Source organism: Procambarus clarkii, chromosome 21 (genome assembly GCF_040958095.1).
Source record: "Procambarus clarkii isolate CNS0578487 chromosome 21, FALCON_Pclarkii_2.0, whole genome shotgun sequence".
NCBI lineage: Eukaryota > Metazoa > Arthropoda > Malacostraca > Decapoda > Cambaridae > Procambarus > Procambarus clarkii.
In genome coordinates, this window is record NC_091170.1 from 15,933,467 (window position 1) to 15,956,854 (window position 23,388).

Genomic DNA, 23,388 nt, shown 5'->3' on the forward strand with positions numbered 1-23,388 from the left:
TCCCTCACTCCTGCCACGCCCTCCCTCACTCCTGCCACGCCCTCCCTCACTCCTGCCACGCCCTCCCTCACTCCTGCCACGCCCTCCCTCACTCCTGCAACGTCCTCCCTCACTCCTGCAACGTCCTCCCTCACTCCTGCCACGCCCTCCCTCACTCCTGCCACGCCCTCCTTCACTCCTGCAACGTCCTCCCTCACTCCTGCCACGCCCTCCCTCACTCCTACCACGCCCTCCCTCACTCCTGCCACGCCCTCCTTCACTCCTGCAACGTCCTCCCTCACTCCTGCCACGCCCTCCCTCACTCCTGCCACGCCCTCCCTCACTCCTGCCACGCCCTCCCTCACTCCTGCCACGACCTCCCTCACTCCTGCTACGCCCACCCTCACTCCTATCTCCCACTCCCTCCCTCCTGCTACGACCTCCCTCACTTCTGCCACGCCCTCCCTCACTCCGGTTTCGACCTACTTCATTCCTGCCACTCCCTCCATCACTCCTGCCACTCCCTCCATCACTCGTGCCACTCCTTCCATCACTCCTGCCACTCCCTCCATCACTCCTGCCACTCCCTCCTTCATTCCTGCCACTCCCTCCCTCACTCCTGCCACTCCTTCCATCATTCCTGCCACTCCCTCCATCACTCCTGCCACGCCCTCCCTCTCTCCTGCCACGCCCTCCCTCACTCCTGCCACGCACTCCCTCACTACTGCCACGCCCTCCTTCACTCCTGCCATTCCCTCCATCACTCCTGCCATTCCCTCCATCACTCCTGCCATTCCCTCCATCACTCCTGCCATTCCCTCCTTCAGTCCTGCCACGCCCTCCATCACTAGTGCCACGCCCACCCTCCCTGCTGCCACGCTCTCCCTCACTCCTGCCACGCACTCCCTCACTACTGCCACGCCCTCCTTCACTCCTGCCATTCCCTCCATCACTCCTGCTACTCCCTCATTCACTCCTGCCACGCTCTCCCTCACTCCTGCCACGCTCTCCCTCACTCCTGCCACGCTCTCCCTCACTCCTGCCACGCCCTCCCTAACTCCTGCCACGCTCTCCCTCACTCCTATCTCGCCCTCTCATACTCCTGCCACGACCTCCCTCAATCCGGCCACGCCCTCCCTCACTCCTGCCACGCCCTCCCTCACTCCTGTCACGACCTCCCTCACTCCTGCTACGCTCTCCCTCACTCCTATCTCGCCCTCTCATACTCCTGCCACGACCTCCCTCAATCCGGCCACGCCCTCCCTCACTCCTGCCACGCTCTCACTCACTCCTGGCACGACCTCCCTCACTCCTGCTACGCCCTCCCTCACTCCTGCCACGCCCTCCCTCACTCCTGCTACGCCCTCCCTCAGTCCTATCTCCCACTCCCTCCCTCCTGCTACGACCTCCCTCACTCCTGCCACGCCCTCCCTCACTCCCGCCACGCCCTCCCTCACTCCTTCCACGCCCTCCCTCACTCCTTCCACGCTCTCCCTCACTCCTATCTCGCCCTCTCTCACTCCTGCCGCTACCTCCCTCACTCCTGCCACGCCCTCCCTCACTCCTATCTCGCCCTCCCTCACTCCTGCCACGCCCTCCCTCACTCCTGCCACGCTCTCCCTCACTCCTATCTCGCCCTCCCTCACTTCTTCCACGCCCTCCCTCATTCCTGCCACGCCCTCCCTCACTCCCGCCACGCCCTCCCTCAATCCTGCCACGCCCTCCCTCACTCCTTCCACGCTCTCCCTCACTCCTATCTCGCCCTCTCTCACTCCTGCCGCTACCTCCCTCAATCCGGCCACGCCCTCCCTCAATCCGGCCACGCCCTCCCTCACTACTGCCACCCCCTCCCTCACTCCTACCACGCTCTCCCTCACTCCAGCCAGGCCCTCTCTCACTCCGGCCACGCCCTCCCTCACACATGCCACGCCCTCCCGCACTCCTACCACGCTCTCCCTCACTCATGCCACGCCCTACCTCACTACTGCCACGCCCTCCCTCACTCCTGCCACTCCTTCCCTAACTCCTCCCACGCCCTCCCTCACTCCTGCCACGCTCTCCCTCACTCTTATCTCGCCCTCTCTCACTCCTGCCGCTACCTCCCTCACTCCTGCCACGCCCTCCCTCCCTCCTATCTCGCCCTCCCTCACTCCTGCCACGCCCTCCCTCACTCCTGCCACGCTCTCCCTCAATCCTGCCACGCCCTCCCTCACTCCTTCCACGCTCTCCCTCACACCTATCTCGCCCTCTCTCACTCCTGCCGCTACCTCCCTCAATCCGGCCACGCCCTCCCTCAATCCGGCCACGCCCTCCCTCACTACTGCCACCCCCTCCCTCACTCCTGCCACTCTCTCCCTCACTCCTGCCGTGCCCTCCCTCTCTCCTGCCACGCCTTCCCTCACTCCTGCCACGCCTTCCCTCACTCCTGCCACGCCTTCCCTCACTCCTGCCACGCCTTCCCTCACTCCTACCACGCTCTCCCTCACTCCAGCCAGGCCCTCTCTCACTCCGGCCACGCCCTCCCTCACACATGCCACGCCCTCCCGCACTCCTACCACGCTCTCCCTCACTCATGCCACGACCTACCTCACTACTGTCACGCCCTCCCTCACTCCTGCCATGCCCTCCCTCACTCCTGTCACGACCTCCCTCACTCCTGCCACGCCCTCCCTCACTCCTGTCACGCCCTCCCTCACTCCTGCCACGCCCTCCCTCACTCCTGTCACGACCTCCCTCACTCCTGCCACGCCCTCCCTCACTCCTGTCACGCCCTCACTCACTCCTGGCACGCCCTCCCTCACTCCTGCCACGCTCTCACTCACTCCTGGCACGACCTCCCTCACTCCTGCTACGCCCTCCCTCACTCCTGCCACGCCCTCCCTCACTCCTGCTACGCCCTCCCTCAGTCCTATCTCCCACTCCCTCCCTCCTGCTACGACCTCCCTCACTCCTGCCACGCCCTCCCTCACTCCCGCCACGCCCTCCCTCACTCCTTCCACGCCCTCCCTCACTCCTTCCACGCTCTCCCTCACTCCTATCTCGCCCTCTCTCACTCCTGCCGCTACCTCCCTCACTCCTGCCACGCCCTCCCTCACTCCTATCTCGCCCTCCCTCACTCCTGCCACGCCCTCCCTCACTCCTGCCACGCTCTCCCTCACTCCTATCTCGCCCTCCCTCACTTCTTCCACGCCCTCCCTCATTCCTGCCACGCCCTCCCTCACTCCCGCCACGCCCTCCCTCAATCCTGCCACGCCCTCCCTCACTCCTTCCACGCTCTCCCTCACTCCTATCTCGCCCTCTCTCACTCCTGCCGCTACCTCCCTCAATCCGGCCACGCCCTCCCTCAATCCGGCCACGCCCTCCCTCACTACTGCCACCCCCTCCCTCACTCCTACCACGCTCTCCCTCACTCCAGCCAGGCCCTCTCTCACTCCGGCCACGCCCTCCCTCACACATGCCACGCCCTCCCGCACTCCTACCACGCTCTCCCTCACTCATGCCACGCCCTACCTCACTACTGCCACGCCCTCCCTCACTCCTGCCACTCCTTCCCTAACTCCTCCCACGCCCTCCCTCACTCCTGCCACGCTCTCCCTCACTCTTATCTCGCCCTCTCTCACTCCTGCCGCTACCTCCCTCACTCCTGCCACGCCCTCCCTCCCTCCTATCTCGCCCTCCCTCACTCCTGCCACGCCCTCCCTCACTCCTGCCACGCTCTCCCTCAATCCTGCCACGCCCTCCCTCACTCCTTCCACGCTCTCCCTCACACCTATCTCGCCCTCTCTCACTCCTGCCGCTACCTCCCTCAATCCGGCCACGCCCTCCCTCAATCCGGCCACGCCCTCCCTCACTACTGCCACCCCCTCCCTCACTCCTGCCACTCTCTCCCTCACTCCTGCCGTGCCCTCCCTCTCTCCTGCCACGCCTTCCCTCACTCCTGCCACGCCTTCCCTCACTCCTGCCACGCCTTCCCTCACTCCTGCCACGCCTTCCCTCACTCCTACCACGCTCTCCCTCACTCCAGCCAGGCCCTCTCTCACTCCGGCCACGCCCTCCCTCACACATGCCACGCCCTCCCGCACTCCTACCACGCTCTCCCTCACTCATGCCACGACCTACCTCACTACTGTCACGCCCTCCCTCACTCCTGCCATGCCCTCCCTCACTCCTGTCACGACCTCCCTCACTCCTGCCACGCCCTCCCTCACTCCTGTCACGCCCTCCCTCACTCCTGCCACGCCCTCCCTCACTCCTGTCACGACCTCCCTCACTCCTGCCACGCCCTCCCTCACTCCTGTCACGCCCTCACTCACTCCTGGCACGCCCTCCCTCACTCCTGGCACTCCCTCCCTCACTCCTGCCACGCCCTCCCACACTTCTGTCACGACCTCCCTCACTCCTGCTACGCCCTCACTCCTGCCACGCCCTCTCTCACTCCTGCCACGCCCTCTCTCACTCCGGCCACGTCCTCCCTCACTCCTACCACGCTCTCCCTCACTCCTGCCACGCCCTCCCTCACTCCTGCCAAGCCCTCCCTCACTTCTGCCACGCCTTCCCTCACTCCTACCACGCCCTCTCTCACTCCGGTCACGCCCTCCCTCACTCCTGCAACGCCCTACTTCACTCATTCCACGCCCTCCCTCACTCCTGCCACGCCCTCCCTCACTCCTGCCACGCCCTCCCTCACTCCTGCCACTCCCTCCCTCACTCCTGCCACGCCCTCCCTCACTCCTGCCACGCCCTCCCTCACTCCTGCCACGCCCTCCCTCACTCCTGCCACGCCCTCCCTCACTCCTGCAACGTCCTCCCTCACTCCTGCAACGTCCTCCCTCACTCCTGCCACGCCCTCCCTCACTCCTGCCACGCCCTCCTTCACTCCTGCAACGTCCTCCCTCACTCCTGCCACGCCCTCCCTCACTCCTACCACGCCCTCCCTCACTCCTGCCACGCCCTCCTTCACTCCTGCAACGTCCTCCCTCACTCCTGCCACGCCCTCCCTCACTCCTGCCACGCCCTCCCTCACTCCTGCCACGCCCTCCCTCACTCCTGCCACGACCTCCCTCACTCCTGCTACGCCCACCCTCACTCCTATCTCCCACTCCCTCCCTCCTGCTACGACCTCCCTCACTTCTGCCACGCCCTCCCTCACTCCGGTTTCGACCTACTTCATTCCTGCCACTCCCTCCATCACTCCTGCCACTCCCTCCATCACTCGTGCCACTCCTTCCATCACTCCTGCCACTCCCTCCATCACTCCTGCCACTCCCTCCTTCATTCCTGCCACTCCCTCCCTCACTCCTGCCACTCCTTCCATCATTCCTGCCACTCCCTCCATCACTCCTGCCACGCCCTCCCTCTCTCCTGCCACGCCCTCCCTCACTCCTGCCACGCACTCCCTCACTACTGCCACGCCCTCCTTCACTCCTGCCATTCCCTCCATCACTCCTGCCATTCCCTCCATCACTCCTGCCATTCCCTCCATCACTCCTGCCATTCCCTCCTTCAGTCCTGCCACGCCCTCCATCACTAGTGCCACGCCCACCCTCCCTGCTGCCACGCTCTCCCTCACTCCTGCCACGCACTCCCTCACTACTGCCACGCCCTCCTTCACTCCTGCCATTCCCTCCATCACTCCTGCTACTCCCTCATTCACTCCTGCCACGCTCTCCCTCACTCCTGCCACGCTCTCCCTCACTCCTGCCACGCTCTCCCTCACTCCTGCCACGCCCTCCCTAACTCCTGCCACGCTCTCCCTCACTCCTATCTCGCCCTCTCATACTCCTGCCACGACCTCCCTCAATCCGGCCACGCCCTCCCTCACTCCTGCCACGCCCTCCCTCACTCCTGTCACGACCTCCCTCACTCCTGCTACGCTCTCCCTCACTCCTATCTCGCCCTCTCATACTCCTGCCACGACCTCCCTCAATCCGGCCACGCCCTCCCTCACTCCTGCCACGCTCTCACTCACTCCTGGCACGACCTCCCTCACTCCTGCTACGCCCTCCCTCACTCCTGCCACGCCCTCCCTCACTCCTGCTACGCCCTCCCTCAGTCCTATCTCCCACTCCCTCCCTCCTGCTACGACCTCCCTCACTCCTGCCACGCCCTCCCTCACTCCCGCCACGCCCTCCCTCACTCCTTCCACGCCCTCCCTCACTCCTTCCACGCTCTCCCTCACTCCTATCTCGCCCTCTCTCACTCCTGCCGCTACCTCCCTCACTCCTGCCACGCCCTCCCTCACTCCTATCTCGCCCTCCCTCACTCCTGCCACGCCCTCCCTCACTCCTGCCACGCTCTCCCTCACTCCTATCTCGCCCTCCCTCACTTCTTCCACGCCCTCCCTCATTCCTGCCACGCCCTCCCTCACTCCCGCCACGCCCTCCCTCAATCCTGCCACGCCCTCCCTCACTCCTTCCACGCTCTCCCTCACTCCTATCTCGCCCTCTCTCACTCCTGCCGCTACCTCCCTCAATCCGGCCACGCCCTCCCTCAATCCGGCCACGCCCTCCCTCACTACTGCCACCCCCTCCCTCACTCCTACCACGCTCTCCCTCACTCCAGCCAGGCCCTCTCTCACTCCGGCCACGCCCTCCCTCACACATGCCACGCCCTCCCGCACTCCTACCACGCTCTCCCTCACTCATGCCACGCCCTACCTCACTACTGCCACGCCCTCCCTCACTCCTGCCACTCCTTCCCTAACTCCTCCCACGCCCTCCCTCACTCCTGCCACGCCCTACCTCACTACTGTCACGTCCTCCCTCACTACTGCCACGCCCTCCCTTACTCCTGCAACGCCCTCCCTCACTCCTGTCACGCCCTCCCTCACTCCTGCCACGCCCTCCCTCACTCCTGTCACGACCTCCCTCACTCCTGCCACGCCCTCCCTCACTCCTGTCACGCCCTCACTCACTCCTGTCACGCCCTCCCTCACTCCTGGCACTCCCTCCCTCACTCCTGGCAATCCCTCCCTCACTCCTGCCACGCCCTCCCACACTTCTGTCACGACCTCCCTCACTCCTGCTACGCCCTCACTCCTGCCACGCCCTCTCTCACTCCTGCCACGCCCTCTCTCACTCCGGCCACGCCCTCTCTCACTCCGGCCACGTCCTCCCTCACTCCTACCACGCTCTCCCTCACTCCTGCCACGCTCTCCCTCACTCCTGCCACGCCCTCTCTCACTCCGGCCACGCCCTCCCTCACTCCAGACACGCCCTCCCTCACTCCTGCCAAGCCCTCCCTCACTTCAGCCACGCCCTCCCTCACTCCTACCACGCCCTCCCTCACTCCTGCCAAGCCCTCCCTCACTTCAGCCACGCCCTCCCTCACTCCTACCACGCCCTCTCTCACTCCGGTCACGCCCTCCCTCACTCCTGCAACGCCCTACTTCACTCCTGCCACGCCCTCCCTCACTCCTGCCACGCCCTCCCTCACTCCTGCCACGCCCTCCCTCACTCCTGCCACGCCCTCCCTCACTCCTGCCACGCCCTCCCTCACTCCTGCCACGCCCTCCCTCACTCCTGCCACGCCCTCCCTCACTCCTGCCACGCCCTGCCTCACTCCTGCCACGCCCTGCCTCACTCCTGCAACGTCCTCCCTCACTCCTGCAACGTCCTCCCTCACTCCTGCCACGCCCTCCCTCACTCCTGCCACGCCTTCCTTCACTCCTGCAACGTCCTCCCTCACTCCTGCCACGCCCTCCCTCACTCCTACCACGCCCTCCCTCACTCCTGCCACGCCCTCCTTCACTCCTGCAACGTCCTCCCTCACTCCTGCCACGCCCTCCCTCACTCATGCCACGCCCTCCCTCAATCCTGCCACGCCCTCCCATACTCATGCCACGCCCTCCCTCACTCCTGCTACGCCCTCCCTCACTCCTGCAACGTCCTCCCTCACTCCTACCACGCCCTCCCTCACTCCTGCCACGCCCTCCCTCACTCCTGCCACGCCCTCCTTCACTCCTGCAACGTCCTCCCTCACTCCTGCCACGCCCTCCCTCACTCATGCCACGCCCTCCCTTAATCATGCCACGCCCTCCCATACTCCTGCCTCGCCCTCCCTCACTCCTGCAACGTCCTCCCTCACTCCTGTCACGCCCTCCCATACTCCTGCGACGCCCTCCCTCACTGCTGCCACGCCCTCCCTCACTGCTGCCACGCCCTCCCACACTCCTGCCACGCCCTTCCTCACTCCTGCCACGCCCTCCCTAACTCCTGCCACGCCCTCTCTCACTCCTGCCACGCCCTCTCTCACTCCTGCCACGCCCTCCCTCACTCCTGCCACGCCCTCACACACTCCTGCCACGCCCTCCATCAATCCTGCCACGCCCTCCCTAACTCCTGCCACGCACTCCCTAATTCCTGCCACGCCCTCCCTAACTCCTGCCACGCCCTCCCTCACTCCAGCCACGTTCTCCCACACTCCTGCCACGCCCTCCCTCACTCCTGCCACGCCCTCTCTCACTGCTGCCACGCCCTCCCTCACTGCTGCCACGCCCTCTCACACTCCTGCCACGCCCTCCCTCACTCCTGCCACGCCCTCCCTAACTTCTGCCGCGCCCTCCTTCGCTCATGCCACGCCCTCCCTCACTCCTGCTACGCCCTGCCTCACTCATGCCACGCCCTCACTCACTCATGCCACGCCCTCCCTCACTCATGCCACGCCCTCCCTCACTCATGCCACGCCCTCCCTCACTCATGCCACGCCCACCGTCACTCCTGCCACGCCCTCCCTCACTGCTGCCACGCCCTCTCACCCTCCTGCCACGCCCTCCCTCACTCCTGCCACGCCCTCCCTAACTCCTGCCGCGCCCTCCCTCACTCATGCCACGCCCTCCCTCACTCCAGCCACGCCCTCCCTCACTCCAGCCACGCCCTCCCTCACTCCAGCCACGCCCTCCCTCACTCATGCCACGCCCTCCCTCACTCATGCCACGCCCTCCCTCACTCATGCCACGCCCTCCCTCACTCATGCCACGCCCTCCCTCATTCCGGCCACGCCCACCCTCACTCATGCCCTCCCTCACTCATGCCACGCCCTCCCTCACTCCGGCCACGCCCTCCCTCATTCCGGCCACGCCCACCCTCACTCATGCCCTCCCTCACTCATGCCACGCCCTCCCTCACTCATGCCCTCCCTCACTCATGCCACGCCCTCCCTCACTCCTGCCACGCCCTCCCTCACTCCTGCTACGCCCACCCTCAGTCCTATCTCCCACTCCCTCCCTCCTGCTACGACCTCCCTCACTCCTGCCACGCCCTCCCTCACTCCTGCTTCGCTCTCCCTCAGTCCTATCTCCCACTCCCTCCCTCCTGCTACGACCTCCCTCACTCCTGCCACGCCCTCCTTCACTCCTGCCACGCCCTCCCTCACTCCTTCCACGCCCTCCCTCACTCCTTCCACGCTCTCCCTCACTCCTATCTCGTCCTCTCTCACTCCTGCCGCTACCTCCCTCACTCCTGCCACGCCCTCCCTCACTCCTATCTAGCCCTCCCTCACTCCTTCCACGCCCTCCCTCACTGCTTCTACGCTCTCCCTCACTCCTGCCACGCCCTCCCTCACTCCTGCCACGTTGTCCCTCACTCCTGCCACACCCTCCCTCACTCTTGTCACGCCCTCCCTCACTCCTTCCACGCCCTCCCTCAATCCTGCCACGCCCTCCCTCACTCCTTCCACGCTCTCCCTCACTCCTATCTCGCCCTCTCTCACTCCTGCCGCTACCTCCCTCAATCCGGCCACGCCCTCCCTCACTCCTGCCACACCCTCCCTCACTCCTGCCACTCTCTCCCTCACTCCTGCCGTGCCCTCCCTCACTCCTGCCACGCCCTCCCTCACTCCTACCACACTCTCCCTCACTCCTGCCAGGCCCTCTCTCACTCCGGCCACGCCCTCCCTCACACATGCCACGCCCTCCCGCACTCCTACCACGCTCTCCCTCACTCATGCCACGCCCTACCTCACTACTGTCACGCCCTCCCTCACTCCTGCCACTCCTTCCCTAACTCCTCCCACGCCCTCCCTCACTCCTGCCACGCCCTACCTCACTACTGTCACGTCCTCCCTCACTACTGCCACGCCCTCCCTTACTCCTGCAACGCCCTCCCTTACTCCTGCAACGCCCTCCCTCACTCCTGTCACGCCCTCCCTCACTCCTGCCACGCCCTCCCTCACTCCTGTCACGACCTCCCTCACTCCTGCCACGCCCTCCCTCACTCCTGTCACGCCCTCACTCACTCCTGTCACGCCCTCCCTCACTCCTGGCACTCCCTCCCTCACTCCTGCCACGCCCTCCCACACTTCTGTCACGACCTCCCTCACTCCTGCCACGCCCTCTCTCACTCCTGCCACGCCCTCTCTCACTCCTGCCACGCCCTCTCTCACTCCTGCCACGTCCTCCCTCACTCCTACCACGCTCTCCCTCACTCCTGCCACGCCCTCTCTCACTCCGGCCACGCCCTCCCTCACTCCTGCCACGCTCTCCCTCACTCCTGCCAAGCCCTCTCTCACTTCTGCCACGCCCTCCCTCACTCCTACCACGCCCTCTCTCACTCCGGTCACGCCCTCCCTCACTCCTGCAACGCCCTACTTCACTCCTACCACGCCCTCCCTCACTCCTGCGACCCCCTCCCTCACTCCTGCCACGCCCTCCCTCACTCCTGCCACGCCCTCCCACACTCCTGCAACGCCCTCCCTCACTCCTGCCACGCTCTCCCTCACTCCTGCCACGCCCTCCCTCACTCCTGCCACGCCCTCCCTCACTGCTGCTACGCCCTCTCACACTCCTGCCACGCCCTCCCTCACTCCTGCCACGCCCTCCCTAACTCCTGCCGCGCCCTCCCTCACTCATGCCACGCCCTCCCTCACTCCTGCTACGCCCTCCCTCACTCATACCACGCCCTCCCTCACTTCTGCCACGCCCTCCCTCACTCATGCCACGCCCTCCCTCACTCCTGTTACGCCCTCCCTCACTCCTGCCACGCCCTCCCTCACTGCTGCCACGCCCTCTCACACTCCTGCCACGCCCTCCCACACTCCTGCCACGCCCTCCCTAACTCCTGCCGCGCCCTCCCTCACTCATGCCACGCCCTCCCTCACTCATGCCACGCCCTCCCTCACTCCAGCCACGCCCTCCCTCACTCATGCCACGCCCTCCCTCACTCATGCAACGCCCTCCCTCACTCATGCCACGCCCTCCCTCACTCATGCCACGCCCTCCCTCACTCATGCCACGCCCTCCCTCACTCCGGCCACGCCCTCCCTCATTCCGGCCACGCCCACCCTCACTCATGCCCTCCCTCACTCATGCCACGCCCTCCCTCACTCCGGCCACGCCCTCCCTCATTCCGGCCACGCCCACCCTCACTCATGCCCTCCCTCACTCATGCCACGCCCTCCCTCACTCATGCCCTCCCTCACTCATGCCACGCCCTCCCTCACTCCTGCCACGCCCTCCCTCACTCCTGCCACGCCCTCCCTCACTCCTGCTACGCCCACCCTCAGTCCTATCTCCCACTCCCTCCCTCCTGCTACGACCTCCCTCACTCCTGCCACGCCCTCCCTCACTCCTGCTACGCTCTCCCTCAGTTCCTATCTCCCACTCCCTCCCTCCTGCAACGACCTCCCTCACTCCTGCCACGCCCTCCCTCACTCCCGCCACGCCCTCCCTCACTCCTGCTACGCCCTCCCTCACTCCTGCCACGCCCTCCCTCACTCCTTCCACGCTCTCCCTCACTCCTATTTCGCCCTCTCTCACTCCTGCCGCTACCTCCCTCAATCCGGCCACGCCCTCCCTCACTCCTGCCACCCCCTCCCTCACTCCTGCCACTCTCTCCCTCACTGCTGCCGTGCCCTCCCTCACTCCTGCCACGCCCTCCCTCACTCCTACCACGCTCTCCCTCACTCCAGCCAGGCCTTCTCTCACTCCGGCCACGCCCTCCCTCACACATGCCACGCCCTCCCGCACTCCTACCACGCTCTCCCTCACTCATGCCACGCCCTACCTCACTACTGTCACGCCCTCCCTCACTCCTGCCACTCCTTCCCTAACTCCTCCCACGCCCTCCCTCACTCCTGCCACGCCCTCCCTCACTCCTGCCACGCCCTACCTCACTACTGTCACGTTCTCCCTCACTACTGCCACGCCCTCCCTTACTCCTGCAACGCCCTCCCTCACTCCTGTCACGCCCTCCCTCACTCCTGCCACGCCCTCCCTCACTCCTGTCACGACCTCCCTCACTCCTGCCACGCCCTCCCTCACTCCTGTCAAGCCCTCACTCACTCCTGTCACGCCCTCTCTCACTCCTGCCACGCCCTCTCTCACTCCTGCCACGTCCTCCCTCACTCCTACCACGCTCTCCCTCACTCCTGCCACGCTCTGTCTCACTCCGGCCACGCCCTCCCTCACTCCTGCCACGCCCTCCCTCACTCCTGCCACGCCCTCCCTCACTCCTGCCACGCCCTCCCTCACTCCTGCCACGCCCTCTCTCACTCCTGCCACGCCCTCCCTCACTCCTGCCACGCCCTCCCTCACTCCTGCCACGCCCTCCCTCACTCCTGCCACGCCCTCCCTCACTCCTGCCACGCCCTCCCTCACTCCTGCCACGCCCTCCCTCACTCCTGCCACGCCCTCCCTCACTCCTGCCACGCCCTCCCTCACTCCTGCAACGCCCTCCCTCTCTCCTGCAACGTCCTCCCTCACTCCTGCTACGCCCTCCCTCACTCCTGCTACGCCCTCCCTCACTCCTGCAACGTCCTCCCTCACTCCTGCCACGCCCTCCCTCACTCCTGCTACGCCCTCCCTCACTCCTGCCACGCCCTCCCTCACTCCTGCAACGTCCTCCCTCACTCCTGCCACGCCCTCCCTCACTCCTGCCACGCCCTCCTTCACTCCTGCAACGTCCTCCCTCACTCCTGCCACGCCCTCCCTCACTCCTGCCACGCCCTCCCTCACTCCTGCCACGCCCTCCCTCACTCCTGCCACGCCCTCCCTCACTCCTGCCACGCCCTCCCTCACTCCTGCCACGCCCTCCCTCACTCCTGCCACGCCCTCCCTCACTCCTGCTACGCCCTCCCTCACTCCTGCTACGCCCTCCCTCACTCCTGCTACGCCCTCCCTCACTCCTGCAACGTCCTCCCTCACTCCTGCCACGCCCTCCCTCACTCCTGCCACGCCCTCCCTCACTCCTGCCACGCCCTCCTTCACTCCTGCAACGTCCTCCCTCACTCCTGCCACGCCCTCCCTCACTCATGCCACGCCCTCCCTCAATCCTGCCACGCCCTCCCATACTCCTGCCACGCCCTCCCTCACTCCTGCTACGCCCTCCCTCACTCCTGCTACGGCCTCCCTCACTCCTGCAACGTCCTCCCTCACTCCTGCCACGCCCTCCCTCACTCCTGCCACGCCCTCCCTCACTCCTGCCACGCCCTCCTTCACTCCTGCAACGTCCTCCCTCACTCCTGCCACGCCCTCCCTCACTCATGCCACGCCCTCCCTCAATCCTGCCACGCCCTCCCATACTCCTGCCACGCCCTCTCTCACTCCTGCCACGCCCTCTCTCACCCCTGCCACGCCCTCTCTCACTCCTGCCACGCCCTCCCTTACTGCTGCCAAGCCCTCCCTCACTGCTGCCACGCCCTCTCACACTCCTGCCACGCCTTCCCTCACTCCTGCCACGCCCTCCCTAACTCCTGCCACGCCCTCTCTCACTCCTGCCACGTCCTCCCTCACTGCTGCCACGCCCTCCCTCACTGCTGCCACGCCCTCGCACACTCCTACCACGCCCTCCCTCACTCCTGCAACGCCCTCCCTAATTCCTGCCACGCCCTCCCTAACTCCTGCCACGCCCTCCCTAACTCCTGCCACGCCCTCCCTAACTCCTGCCACGCCCTCCCTAACTCCTGCCACGCCCTCCCTCACTCCTGCCACGCCCTCCCACACTCCTGCCACGCCCTCCCTCACTCCTGCCACGCCCTCCCTCACTCCTGCCACGCCCTCCCTAACTCCTGCCACGCCCTCCCTCACTCCTGCCACGCCCTCCCACACTCCTACCACGCCCTCCCTCACTCCTGCCACGCCCTCCCTCACTGCTGCCACGCCCTCCCTCACTGCTGCCACGCCGTCCCTCACTGCTGCCACGCCCTCTCACACTCCTGCCACGCCCTCCCTCACTCCTGCCACGCCCTCCCTAACTCCTCCCGCGCCCTCCCTCACTCATGCCACGCCCTCCCTCACTCCTGCTACGCCCTTCCTCACTCATGCCACGCCCTCCCTCACTCCTGCCACGCCCTCCCTCACTCATGCCACGCCCTCCCTCACTCCTGTTACGCCCTCCCTCACTCATGCCACCCCTTCCCTCACTCATGCCACGCCCTCCCTCACTCATTCCACGCCCTCCCTCACTCATGCCACGCCCTCCCTCACTCCGGCCACGCCCTCCCTCATTCCGGCCACGCCCACCCTCACTCATGCCCTCCCTCACTCATGCCACGCCCTCCCTCACTCCGGCCACGCTCTCCCTCATTCCGGCCACGCCCACCCTCACTCATGCCCTCCCTCACACATGCCACGCCCTCCCGCACTCCTACCACGCTCTCCCTCACTCATGCCACGCCCTACCTCACTACTGTCACGCCCTCCCTCACTCCTGCCACTCCTTCCCTAACTCCTCCCACGCCCTCCCTCACTCCTGCCACGCCCTACCTCACTACTGTCACGTTCTCCCTCACTACTGCCACGCCCTCCCTTACTCCTGCAACGCCCTCCCTCACTCCTGTCACGCCCTCCCTCACTCCTGCCACGCCCTCCCTCACTCCTGTCACGACCTCCCTCACTCCTGTCACGCCCTCTCTCACTCCTGTCACGCCCTCTCTCACTCCTGCCACGCCCACTCTCACTCCTGCCACGTCCTCCCTCACTCCTACCACGCTCTCCCTCACTCCTGCCACGCTCTGTCTCACTCCGGCCACGCCCTCCCTCACTCCTGCCACGCCCTCCCTCACTCCTGCCACGCCCTCCCTCACTCCTGCCACGCCCTCCCTCAATCCTGCCACGCCCTCCCTCAATCCTGCCACGCCCTCCCTCACTCCTGCCACGCCCTCCCTCACTCCTGCCACGCCCTCCCTCACTCCTGCCACGCCCTCCCTCACTCCTGCCACGCCCTCCCTCACTCCTGCAACGCCCTCCCTCTATCCTGCAACGTCCTCCCTCACTCCTGCCACGCCCTCCCTCACTCCTGCCACGCCCTCCCTCACTCCTGCCACGCCCTCCCTCACTCCTGCCACGCCCTCCCTCACTCCTGCTACGCCCTCCCTCACTCCTGCCACGCCCTCCCTCACTCCTGCCACGCCCTCCCTCACGAATGCCACGCCCTCCCTCACTCCTGCAACGTCCTCCCTCACTCCTGCCACGCCCTCCCTCACTCCTGCCACGCCCTCCCTCACTCCTGCCACGCCCTCCCTCACTCCTGCCACGCCCTCCCTCACTCCTGCAACGTCCTCCCTCACTCCTGCCACGCCCTCCCTCACTCCTGCCACGCCCTCCTTCACTCCTGCAACGTCCTCCCTCACTCCTGCCACGCCCTCCCTCACTCCTGCCACGCCCTCCCTCACTCCTGCCATGCCCTCCCTCACTCCTGCCACGCCCTCCCTCACTCCTGCCACGCCCTCCCTCACTCCTGCCACGCCCTCCCTCACTCCTGCCACGCCCTCCCTCACTCCTGCCACGCCCTCCCTCACTCCTGCCACGCCCTCCCTCACTCCTGCTACGCCCTCCCTCACTCCTGCTACGCCCTCCCTCACTCCTGCAACGCCCTCCCTCACTCCTGCCACGCTTTCCCTCACTCCTGCCACGCCCTCCCTCACTCCTGCCACGCCCTCCTTCACTCCTGCAACGTCCTCCCTCACTCCTGCCACGCCCTCCCTCACTCATGCCACGCCCTCCCTCAATCCTGCCACGCCCTCCCATACTCCTGCCACGCCCTCCCTCACTCCTGCTACGCCCTCCCTCACTCCTGCTACGGCCTCCCTCACTCCTGCAACGTCCTCCCTCACTCCTGCCACGCCCTCCCTCACTCCTGCCACGCCCTCCCTCACTCCTGCCACGCCCTCCTTCACTCCTGCAACGTCCTCCCTCACTCCTGCCACGCCCTCCCTCACTCATGCCACGCCCTCCCTCAATCCTGCCACGCCCTCCCATACTCCTGCCACGCCCTCTCTCACTCCTGCCACGCCCTCTCTCACCCCTGCCACGCCCTCTCTCACTCCTGCCACGCCCTCCCTTACTGCTGCCAAGCCCTCCCTCACTGCTGCCACGCCCTCCCACACTCCTGCCACGCCTTCCCTCACTCCTGCCACGCCCTCCCTCACTCCTGCCACGCCCTCCCTCACTCCTGCCACGCCCTCCCTCACTCCTGCCACGCCCTCCCTCACTCCTGCCACGCCCTCCCTCACTCCTGCCACGCCCTCCCTCACTCCTGCTACGCCCTCCCTCACTCCTGCTACGCCCTCCCTCACTCCTGCAACGTCCTCCCTCACTCCTGCCACGCCCTCCCTCACTCCTGCCACGCCCTCCCTCACTCCTGCCACGCCCTCCTTCACTCCTGCAACGTCCTCCCTCACTCCTGCCACGCCCTCCCTCACTCATGCCACGCCCTCCCTCAATCCTGCCACGCCCTCCCATACTCCTGCCACGCCCTCCCTCACTCCTGCTACGCCCTCCCTCACTCCTGCTACGGCCTCCCTCACTCCTGCAACGTCCTCCCTCACTCCTGCCACGCCCTCCCTCACTCCTGCCACGCCCTCCCTCACTCCTGCCACGTCCTCCCTCACTCCTGCCACGCCCTCCCTCACTCCTGCCACGCCCTCCCTCACTCATGCCACGCCCTCCCTCAATCCTGCCACGCCCTCCCATACTCCTGCCACGCCCTCTCTCACTCCTGCCACGCCCTCTCTCACCCCTGCCACGCCCTCTCTCACTCCTGCCACGCCCTCCCTTACTGCTGCCAAGCCCTCCCTCACTGCTGCCACGCCCTCCCACACTCCTGCCACGCCTTCCCTCACTCCTGCCACGCCCTCTCTCACTTCTGCCACGCCCTCTCTCACTCCTGCCACGTCCTCCCTCACTGCTGCCACGCCCTCCCTCACTGCTGCCACGCCCTCGCACACTCCTACCACGCCCTCCCTCACTCCTGCCACGCCCTCCCTAATTCCTGCCACGCCCTCCCTAACTCCTGCCACGCCCTCTCTAACTCCTGCCACGCCCTCCCTAACTCCTGCCACGCCCTCCCTAACTCCTGCCACGCCCTCCCTCACTCCTGCCACGCCCTCCCACACTCCTGCCACGCCCTCCCTCACTCCTGCCACGCCCTCCCTCACTCCTGCCACGCCCTCCCTAACTCCTGCCACGCCCTCCCTCACTCCTGCCACGCCCTCCCACACTCCTACCACGCCCTCCCTCACTCCTGCCACGCCCTCCCTCACTGCTGCCACGCCCTCCCTCACTGCTGCCACGCCGTCCCTCACTGCTGCCACGCCCTCTCACACTCCTGCCACGCCCTCCCTCACTCCTGCCACGCCCTCCCTAACTCCTCCCGCGCCCTCCCTCACTCATGCCACGCCCTCCCTCACTCCTGCCACGCCCTCCCTCACTCATGCAACGCCCTCCCTCACTCCTGTTACGCCCTCCCTCACTCATGCCACCCCTTCCCTCACTCATGCCACGCCCTCCCTCACTCATTCCACGCCCTCCCTCACTCATGCCACGCCCTCCCTCACTCCGGCCACGCCCTCCCTCATTCCGGCCACGCCCACCCTCACATATGCCCTCCCTCACTCATGCCACGCCCTCCCTCACTCCGGCCACGCCCTCCCTCATTCCGGCCACGCCCACCCTCACTCATGCCCTCCCTCACTCATGCCACGCCCTCCCTCACTCATGCCCTCCCTCACTCCTGCCACGCCCTCCTTCACTCATGCCACGCCCTCCCTCACTCATGCCACGCCCTCCCTCACTCATGCCACGCCCTCCCTCACTCATGCCACGCCCTCCCTCACAGGTTGGCCACGCCCTCCCTCATTCCGGCCACGCCCTCCCTCACTCATGCCACGCCCTCCCTCACTCCTGCCACGACCTCCCTCACTCCTGCCACGCCCTCCCTCACTCCTGCCACGCCCTCCCTCACTCCTGCCACGCCCTCCCTCACTCATGCCACGCCCTCCCTCACTCATGCCACGCCCTCCCTCACTCATGCCACGCCCTCCCTCATTCCGGCCACGCCCACCCTCACTCATGCCCTCCCTCACTCATGCCACGCCCTCCCTCACTCCGGCCACGCCCTCCCTCATTCCGGCCACGCCCACCCTCATTCATGCCCTCCCTCACTCATGCCACGCCCTCCCTCACTCATGCCCTCCCTCACTCATGCCACGCCCTCCCTCACTCCTGCCACGCCCTCCCTCACTCCTGCTACGCCCACCCTCAGTCCTATCTCCCACTCCCTCCCTCCTGCTACGACCTCCCTCACTCCTGCCACGCCCTCCCTCACTCCTGCTACGCTCTCCCTCAGTCCTATCTCCCACTCCCTCCCTCCTGCTACGACCTCCCTCACTCCTGCCACGCCCTCCTTCACTCCTGCCACGCCCTCCCTCACTCCTTCCACACCCTCCCTCACTCCTTCCACGCTCTCCCTCACTCCTATCTCGTCCTCTCTCACTCCTGCCGCTACCTCCCTCACTCCTGCCACGCCCTCCCTCACTCCTATCTAGCCCTCCCTCACTCCTTCCACGCCCTTCCTCACTGCTTCCACGCTCTCCCTCACGCCTGCCACGCCCTCCCTCACTCCTGCCACGCTGTCCCTCACTCCTGCCACACCCTCCCTCACTCTTGTCACGCCCTCCCTCACTCCTTCCACGCCCTCCCTCAATCCTGCCACGCCCTCCCTCACTCCTTCCACGCTCTCCCTCACTCCTATCTCGCCCTCTCTCACTCCTGCCGCTACCTCCCTCAATCCGGCCACGCCCTCCCTCACTCCTGCCACACCCTCCCTCACTCCTGCCACTCTCTCCCTCACTCCTGCCGTGCCCTCCCTCACTCCTGCCACGCCCTCCCTCACTCCTACCACGCTCTCCCTCACTCCTGCCAGGCCCTCTCTCACTCCGGCCACGCCCTCCCTCACACATGCCACGCCCTCCCTCACTCCTGCCACGCCCTCCCTCACTCCTGCCACGCCCTCCCATACTCCTTCCACGCCTTCCCTCACTCCTGCCACGCCTTCCCTCACTTTCTCACGCTCTCCTTCACTCTTGCCACGCCCTCCCTCACTCCTGCTACTCCCTCCCTAAATCTGATTATGTATTTTGGTTCTACAAGGTAGCCAACTCCATCAAAATATTAAATATGTACCCAACTCTATTAATGATTAATCAGCCAATTGCTCCATGGGATAACTGGGATCTATCAGTTGATTTTGTAAATGCGCCCAAGAAAGATAGTGTGCACTCTACATTATTAAAACAGTTAACACTGAAAAACATCGCTGAAAGTACTCAGAGTATGGGTAACGATGTGTATCAGTGCTATACCGACGGCTCTGTAGAAGAAGGTGGACGATGTACCGGATGTGCATGTAATATATTTGAACAATCTTCTCTCGTACATACAGCAATGAAGCGCGTCAATGACTGGGCAAGTACAACTCAAACCGAACTTGCAGGCATATACCTTGCCACTGAATTTTTAAAAGACAAAGGCAGTGGACTTATATACTGTGACTCGCAGAGTGCACTCCTGGCATTGAACGCACATAGTAGTGACACCCAGAAAATAGTCAGTGATATTCGAATGAATGTTTTAGCTGCTAAAGAAAAGAGATTTGAAATTAAATTCTTATGGATTCCATCACATGTTGGCATCTCAAGGCATGACACTGTTGATATGCTTGCTAAGTCAGCCTACAGAAAACCAGTGGTAGAAATTGATATGGGTGTTTCATTAGCAGTGACAAAGAGAATACTTAAACAAATATCTAATGAAGATCTCACCGACCTAACAAATTCACAAAGACCTGAAAGTTGTAGCATTAAATATTATGATAGATATCGTGAGGAGACATTCACATATGGGAGTAATAGAACAAGAACCCGGCAATGTGATGTTATAGTGGCCAGAATTCGCCTGGGATATAGACATATCTGGCAGCTTTCTCAAAACTCAAATGTCGAGTACACAATGTGTCAACTTTGTGAAAGAGAAAACATGCACTCTCGAACATTATATTGTAGAATGTCCCATACTGACTGACTTTCGCCCTCCTGGGCTGAGGTATGCTGAACTGTGTAATTACTATATGAGTACTGGAACACTTGGTGATATATTGGACTTGTACCCAAGATTGACCATGTAATGTATCATTTATACAATGTATGTATGTGATGTAACTATATAACCTGAGCTCGTAAAAGCACCTTAATCACCTTCAGTGATTAAGTGCTTAATTGCACAATAGTCTCAATGTCAGCTATCTCACCCTGTCAGAGTAAAAGAGACAAATGTATGTGAATGCATGTGTGTGTGTATATATACATGTATATATGTATATGTACATATATATGTGTGTGTATGTATATGTATGTGAATGTATATGTATGTGTATAAAGTACATATGGAAGCTGATCAGAATTGCATTTCACCTTTGTAAATGCACATTAATGACACTTCGAACACTTTATGTAGGGCATACGTAAATCTGTGTATCTATGTATTTACGTATGTAGGTTAGCTTAGCATTTTAAAAGTACCGAATCACTTTCTGTGGTTGATTGTTCAACAAATCCCTGAACTATATGTTTAACTGATCTCTAACCCTGTCCATGGAGGACAGAAGAAAATGTATATATGCTGGTTAGCATTGTAAATGTGTGGCCACGTTTGTGGTAGAAAATAATAATAAAAAAAAAACTCCCTCGCACTCCTGCCACGCTCTCCCTCACTCCTGCCACGCCCTCCCTCACTCCTGCCACGCCCTCCCTCACTCCTGCCACGCCCTCCCTCACTCCTGCCACGCTCTCCCTCACTGCTACCACGCCCTCCCTCACTCCTGCCACGCCCTCCTTCACTATCTCACGCGCTCTTTCACTCCTGCCACGCTCTCCCTCACTTCTGCCACGCCCTCCCTCACTCCTGCCACGCCCTCCCTCACTCCTGCCACGCTCTCCCTCACTGCTACCACGCCCTCCCTCACTCCTGCCACGCCCTCCTTCACTATCTCACGCCCTCCCTCACTGCTGCCACGCTCTCCCTCACTCCTGTGTCGCCCTCCCTCAATCCTGCCACGCCCTCGCTCACTCCTGCCACGCCCTTCCTCACTCCTGCCACGCCCTCCCTCACTCCTGCTACGCCCTCCCTCACTCCTGCTACGCCCTCCCTCACTCCTACAACGCCCTCCTTCAATATCTCACGCCCTCCTTCGCTCCTGCCACGCTCTCCCTCACTCCTGTGTCGCCCTCCCTCAATCCTGCCACGCCCTCGCTCACTCCTGCAACGCCCTTCCTCACTGCTGCCACGCCCTCCCTCACTGCTGCCACGCCCTCCCTCACTCTTGTCAAGCCCTCCCTCACTCCTACCACACCATCCCTCACTCCTCTAACCCCCTCCCTCACTCCTGTAACCTCCTCCCTCACTCCTGCCACGCCCTCCCTCATTCCTGCCACGCCCTCCCTCACTCATGCAACGCCCTCCCTTACTCCTGCTACACCCTCCCTTACTCCTGCTACACCCTCCCTTACTCCTGCTACACCCTCCCTTACTCCTGCTACACCCTCCCTTACTCCTGCTACACCCTCCCTTACTCCTGCCACGTCCTCCCTCACTCCTTCCATGCTCACCCTCAATCCTGACACGCCCTCCCTCACTCCTGCCACGCCCTCCCTCACTCCTGCCACACCCTCCCTCACTCCTGCCACACCCTCCCTCACTCCTGCCACGCCGTCCCTCACTCTTGCCACGCCCTCCCTCACTTCAGCCACACCCTCCCTCACTCCAGCCACACCCTCCCTCACTCCAGCCACGCCCTCCCTCACTCCTGCCGCGAGTAGTGGATTTGGTGACAAATAGAGCCACCTATGTACATCGATCAGATAAGAAAATCAGAAGCGGAGTGCCAGATAGAGCCACTCCATAATAGGTCATCAGAGGTGGGTGTGACAGCAGTCAAAAACAGTGAAGATAGCCATCTATTATGTACTGCTATGATCATGTTCTTTATACAGAAAAGTATGACAATATATCTAAGTAAAAAAATGTATATATATTTGTATAATATACACACAGGTGAGTGCCAGTTACACCCGCATCCCTCTATGGACAGGTGTAAAAAAACAGGTTCCTCTCAGTAGGGTTGTCCCCCCCGTACCCCTCCTCGTACATAACGGCTTTGACTGTACCGTAAGAGGGCCCACCCTCTCCTGGTTGTTTTTAAGTGATTTTAAAGGTGCTTATATTTAAGGATATATACTTAAAATGAAAGAAGGTGAAAAGAAATAACCCCTATGTTTTATAAATAATATTAACAAAGTACATAGAGGTTAAACATACTCATAATCTAAATCCTCCCTCCCCCCCCCCATAAAAGTGTCTAACTTGACCCCTCCTCCGTGCCCATAGGTCCGTTGTGGGGTCTTTCTCTCCCCCCTCCCCTCAAGCACTGTTGACCAAGGTTCAGCTGTGCTCAGGCACTGTTGTCCTAGTAGTAACTGTCCTCAGGCACTGTTGTCCCAGTTTTATGGCCACTGTGGGCCAGTAACTGGGTTCTTGATGTTATAACCTCTTTTACTGTATCCTACCCCAAGTCGGTAGTAAGCTTTCAAGAACTGGCTGTACAGTGCAGTACAGAATAAGGGGGGGGGGGGTAAACAATACACGGTTCCCTTCACCAATATATTCACCTTTAGCCTTAAATATATACATAAATAGATTATAACTGAACATATATACAATTGCGTTTCTTTCACGCAGGACACAAAAACTTCAGCAGTAATCACCAACTCCAGTGTTTTCACCAACGCAGCACCCTGTCCACTTGTACTGGACAACCCGGGCGAGTTCACCTTTTAGATCTGCCAGTCCACCCACACAGTATCACCATGCCCCTACACCCCACCTTCGCTCTCCAGCTACTCACAGACAGTACGCTTCAGCAACACGATGACAGGGATCCCAAACAAACTCAAACAGGGGTAGCTCATCCCTGGTAAAAGCCTCTAGCAGTGTGCTAGCAGCACTTTAAGCTAGGCACATCACTGTTTCCCTTAATAGCCAATCACGGGGTACGCCGATCTTCACCAACACTTGTATACCAGCAGCTAACACACTGCTTAGATCGACGGCGGCTACTTAGTCTTCTTGCAGGACCAAGCTAA

At 63.2% G+C, this 23,388-nt stretch overlaps 1 protein-coding gene across 1 annotated transcript in view; it reads left to right on the forward strand.

Moving 5' to 3' along the window:
* Positions 1-23,083, forward strand: part of LOC138367105 (ice-structuring glycoprotein-like) — a 37,778-nt gene extending 14,695 nt beyond the window's left edge. Inside the window, exons 3-10 of the mRNA XM_069328510.1 lie at positions 807-1,424; positions 5,486-6,030; positions 8,385-8,850; positions 9,844-10,153; positions 10,475-10,872; positions 11,888-12,197; positions 20,909-21,571; positions 22,985-23,083. Coding sequence (XP_069184611.1) covers positions 807-1,424; positions 5,486-6,030; positions 8,385-8,850; positions 9,844-10,153; positions 10,475-10,872; positions 11,888-12,197; positions 20,909-21,571; positions 22,985-23,083 — 3,409 coding nt within the window. The remainder of the gene's footprint in view (positions 1-806; positions 1,425-5,485; positions 6,031-8,384; positions 8,851-9,843; positions 10,154-10,474; positions 10,873-11,887; positions 12,198-20,908; positions 21,572-22,984) is intronic.
* The last annotated feature ends 305 nt before the right edge of the window (positions 23,084-23,388 follow it).